The sequence below is a fragment of the Aricia agestis genome, chromosome 17 (genome assembly GCF_905147365.1).
Source record: "Aricia agestis chromosome 17, ilAriAges1.1, whole genome shotgun sequence".
Taxonomy (NCBI): Eukaryota; Metazoa; Arthropoda; class Insecta; order Lepidoptera; family Lycaenidae; genus Aricia; species Aricia agestis.
The window spans coordinates 9,505,854-9,511,383 of NC_056422.1; the positions used below are offsets into that span (position 1 = coordinate 9,505,854).

The window sequence follows — 5,530 nt, forward strand, 5'->3', positions numbered from 1 at the left end:
ACTACGTCCTAATCTAACTACTACTTAACTAAAGGTACGAAACCCGCAATTTTCTATCAAAAGTGATTACTTATTCGGCTAATGTCATCGATTGACAGAAATACAATAATGCGTCCTGCGCCCGCGCCGTCCGTTTAGCTGGAAGTTATTAGAGCTAAATCGGGATTTTGCGACTTAACTCGACTTCCTGTATCGATGTACATGTGACATATTCTGCGTGTCAGATATTCTGCGGTAATACCACCCTTATACCAATGACATACGATTCATAATCTTAGAATAAGGAGGTAAAAAAGGTCTGAATGTCGTTCTTTCGTTTGATGTGGCTGTAGGTAAGGATTTTATGCGAGGGTAATAAGGATTTTTAGTAGCGGATTTGCTTACAAAGTCATAATTGAAGAGCAAGTAAGTAGATATTATATCGTATTATAATTAGTTAAGTACTAACAGTGCCGTAAATAGGGCGGTGCCACCTGTGCCCAGGCACAGGGCGTAGACTCTGGGGGGGCGCAAGTATGACCAGACAGATCCTTATTTTTCGAATTGCTCCCGATAAGTTCCCGCTGCACCCCAGAGATGTTTCCTTTGGTATTATAAAAATATCCACAGCCGAACATATTATAACCTCCTCCTTTTTGGAAGTCGGTTAAAAAACAAAGGTGCAGTTATATAGGAGCTCGCACAGGGCGTAAAATAGGCTATTTACTGCACTGAGTTCTAATAACTTAATAGTTAATACCTAAACACGGAGCTAATTGTATTAAGCTCCGTGTACCTAAACTCTCCCTAAACTAGAAGACGCCCGTAACTTCGTTGCACCAAAATTCGTTTTTCGCACATGAACTGAATTTTTCCTGGATAAAAACTATCCTATGGCTTTTCGCGGAACTCAAAGGTGATGCTGGATGCATGTAACCAATTATCAAAATTCATCAAAATCGCTTGATCAACGAAGTTTAGGCGTGAAGACTGAAGAGGTAACAGACAGACAGACAGACAGACATACTTTCGCATTTATACCTAATACTAGATATAGATACCTAGTAAGTACATATAGACATACTTACCAATTAAGTATTATTAAATAAAATCGTTGTTTAGTGGTACATTATAATTATATTATTATGTTGGTAGTTGGTACGCTTATTTAAAAATAATTGATTCTATTTCTTTCATCGGCAAATGTTTTCGGAATGGTCGCGCAAAGTTTGCTTTAGCGGTTTGCGATGATACTTTTATAGCTGCCTTCCGCCGCGGGCTTAGATGTGCAAATATCACTCTGTATCAAGCAATGAGACATGAGAGTTGAGAGTAAATAAATATGGCTGCTTAAAATACTAAATATATTATGTGACAAAGTATATAAAAGTCTGAACTTTATACTTAAAACAAGCGACGTGGCTCGTGTGTAATAACGATACGACTAGTATTTTTGAATTAACGCCCCTTGAGTTTTTGATTTCCGTGGTTTTATTTAAAATCACGTTCACACTCGCTGTTTATAACGCTGTTTTTTTGTAAAGTCGCGGCATCTTCTTGAAAGAATGGGTGCCGAAACTGCCAAAGCACGACACGTCTGTTTGTCACGACTCACGAATCACGATGGACCATCATGGCAGATACCACCATATCGAAGCTGTCTATATAGCTAATAACATAGCTGGGCACCGTTAATCAAATAGTTAACTTCGTTAATCGTTAATTCGTTAAAAAAATGTTAGCTTCGTTGGTAAAATGGGCCGGATGGTAAAATTCCGTGTAGTGCACAAACGCCCATAGGATACTTTTTATGCCAAAAAATGTACCGTTGCCGTGCGATAAATCATAAACGAATTTGCGCGCAATGGAATGGCGGTCATCAACTTAAGATAATTTTAATTAGTAATGATGTAACTCTTATACTATAAGCAGATTGCGCATTTATATGGTAAGTAAGAAATTATGTGTTTATGGTAGACATATTCGTCTTCTACACATTCGTCAATCATGGGCCAACGACCAACGTGGCAAGACTGCTTGAGTATTATATAATTTCTATATTTATTAATATAAATATTATGAAGAACATTGACTGATGATCTCATGTCGTGCAGACTCGTGCATAATCCGTTTAAAGTTAATTTACCCCGAAGTTTCTATGCGAGTAATCCTTATTTATTTGGCATAAAAGCCATGTTACAGGTAAAATAACTTTGAACAGTCTAGTGTATGAAGATTGGTTACTGTCACGGTAGGCTTCTGAAATAATGAGCCCAGCGAGCCAAGTGGCAAATTACGTCATACTCGGAAATGAGCAGGATTTCAGCACAGTGAGCTACAGACGCAGTATAATAGATCTTTGTGGGATCATGTTTCTTAACCTCTCCTTTTAAATAAAACGCGTGATAAGTAGCTTCGGTATGCTTGTATGCTTTATGTAATGTTTTATGTTTGTATCATGAATCATATTGTTTAATCAGCTTATAAATGCTGCGATTTTCGGTAATATAGAAAAAAATAATTATATAAGCTGTATGAAAAAGGCTACATTAAAAACCAACCGAGTCTGCAGATCTCGCGCGACGTGTGACGTGTCACGAGTTCACGACTCACGCGCACGGCCAAAAGCGTGGTTAGTGGTAGTGATTTTCACTTTGCGCTGTGTTTGTTCTCAACACCAAAGCTCTACTAATAAGCTTTTTGAGAGTTTTGTTTCCCGCATTTTTAACCGATACTGATAATATAGCTAGCGATACCTCATAGTCATACTACCGTATAAAAAAAATTAAGCTGAAAAAACAAATGTCAAAGTTAAAGAAATGTCATTTGGAAACTGTCATTTTTGATTTTTTTAAAAAGTTGTTTTCGCGGTTGCTAAATTTCTTTTCTAATTTAATTTAACTAAATTATGTATTAAAAGTAGGTCAAATAGCTTAAAATGAATCAAGGAGAATCGTTTTTATCTTGTGCCGCCACGTTAGAGTGGATATCGCCACAGGGATCAATAACACGGAAAGTAAATTCTAAACAAGCGTCACTGAGGCTCATCCGAAATGAATTTCGCGAAATGTTTATGGAAGTATCGAGCGACAAACAAAGTATAACGAGGCTAGCATTAAAAGGAATCAACGTGTTCAAAAAGTTCATGGCAGAAGGAAAGGCTAGTATTAAATTTCAAGAAGCCGGCTGCACAATTTTCATTTCAAACGCTCCACCAACGAATTTGGTTTCATTTCTACGGACTATTTTCGTTAAAATGACAGGTGACAAAGAGCAAAATCCCAACAAAACGCCGTCCAAGTCTATAAGAGCTCAATTGCTAAGTGGCAAAGCTCAATCATTTGAAGAGATAAGTCCCGTTACTGTTGCTGACATACATAAGGCAAAAAGTAAAATTATTAGCAAATCGACGACTACGACACCATCGCCGCCATCCAAGAAGCGAAAAGCAGATGATGTAGCCAGAGGTCCCGCTCCAAAGAAGCTCTACTCACCGTCCCCGCTAACAAATACAATGGAATTAAATCCCGAGCAAAAAAGAGTACTAGATGCATGTGTGAGTGGGAAAAACATATTCTTTACAGGCTCAGCGGGGACAGGGAAAAGCTTTCTGCTCAAAAGAATAGTGGCAGCTTTGCCTCCAGATGTTACTATGCCAACTGCATCCACGGGTGTCGCAGCATGTCACATTGGTAATTTAAAATTTTAATAACTTGGTTTATTTTTGTTTTCTATTGATACTTATTTTATTATGTTGATATTTCTTCTTTATAATTACTAATTTATTTTCTAGGTGGCACAACCCTTCATGCTTTTGCAGGAATAGGAGATGGACATGGTTCTATAGATCATCTATGTGAAAGAGCCACTAAAAGTCCATTAGTTGCACAAAAGTGGAGAAAATGTAAACATCTTATTATAGATGAAATATCTATGGTAGATGGAGCTTATTTTGAGGTAATCACTTTTTTAGTTGAAATAAAATTAACCCATCAATCCCCAAGCGGCACCCAGCTGCCACATAAGAATTGAAAATCTATTGTGTCTGCGATTCCCACGATCAAGTTTACTTCCAATAACACAAGTACTATCTACCAGAATCTGATGGCAAAAAGTGAGAAAATAAATTGACTCTAGCAATAATTGGAATAAAACATTTTGATCCTTTTTTTCCTTATAGCGGCTTATTCTGTGTGTGAAACATGGAAATATGAAAATTTATCCAATGATCAAGGATATTTTTTGAAAATCTGCCATCAAAATTTTCCATCAGATTTTGGTAGACCTATACTTAGATGACAGTGTTAGACAATGTGTTAAATGCCTGCTTTATACTATTTTATATTATGACGTTAATTCGGGAGATCGCTGACGACAGACTTTTTTGCGATCGAGTCTGCGGCGCCCATACAGTCGGCATGGCCGCGCCGCGCTTATGAATTGTATTTGTAATTTGAACCATAAATGCTTTGCAGAAACTGGAAGCAGTTGCCAGACATGTTAGAAGATGTGATAAGCCATTTGGTGGAATACAGCTCATTTTGTGTGGTGACTTTCTTCAACTGCCACCAGTTGTAGACAAGAGTAAAGGTGACAAAAAATTCTGCTTTCAAATGCCCTGCTGGGAGAAATGCATTGAACTGTGCTTTGAGTTGAAACAGGTGCATAGACAGTCCGACCCCGAGTTTATATCAATACTAAACAGCATTAGAATAGGCAGAGTAACCAGTGAAATAAGCGAAAGACTAATTAACACAGCTAAGCAGAAGATCGAGAGTGATGGAATTTTAGCCACAAGATTATGTTCTCACACAAATGACTCTAAGACAATAAATAACAATAAACTAAGAGATCTTGATGGTGAAGAGAAGCTCTTCTCAGCGCAAGATAGCGATAATGCTACACATTTACTTGACATGCAAACAATCGCACCTTCTAAACTAGTTCTAAAGATCGGAGCACAAGTAATGTTATTGAAGAACATCAATGTTAATGCTGGTCTGGTAAATGGGGCGCGAGGGGTGGTTATCAGATTTGAAGATGGTTTACCAGTAGTCAGATTCAAAAATAAAAAAGAGTATACAGCGAGATCTGAGCGTTGGTACGTCAAGAATTCAAATGGTTCTTTGTTGTGTCGCAGACAGATACCGTTGAATTTAGCCTGGGCATTTTCTATACATAAGTCACAAGGGCTAACTCTAGACTGTGTAGAAATGTCCCTGTCCAAAATATTTGAAGCCGGACAAGCTTATGTAGCGCTGAGCCGAGCTCAAAGCTTAGATACATTGAGAGTTTTAGATTTCGATTCGAGACATGTTTGGGCCGACCCAAATGTTTTAGAATTTTACCAGCGGTTCAGGAAACGCTTACAACGAATGGAACTTATCCCCCTGGGAAGACCATTAGCTGATAAAACAAATAACAAACTTAAACTTAAAGAAATTTTAAATAAGAAAATGAATAGATGATGACAAAAATAATTAAAATTTTGAGAAGACTGACATTTAGACAATCTTGTAATATTTAATTAATATAAAATTACGTATTGGAA

The 5,530-nt window shown here is 37.4% G+C and overlaps 1 protein-coding gene across 1 annotated transcript; it reads left to right on the forward strand.

The window, feature by feature from the left end:
• Positions 1 to 2,840: 2,840 nt before the first annotated feature.
• Positions 2,841 to 5,530, forward strand: LOC121735151 (ATP-dependent DNA helicase PIF1). The gene is made up of 3 exons (XM_042125822.1): positions 2,841 to 3,671; positions 3,773 to 3,936; positions 4,455 to 5,530. The coding sequence occupies exons 1-3, from the start codon at positions 2,918 to 2,920 to the stop codon at positions 5,445 to 5,447; spliced, it is 1,911 nt and encodes a 636-aa protein (XP_041981756.1). The 5' UTR covers positions 2,841 to 2,917; the 3' UTR covers positions 5,448 to 5,530.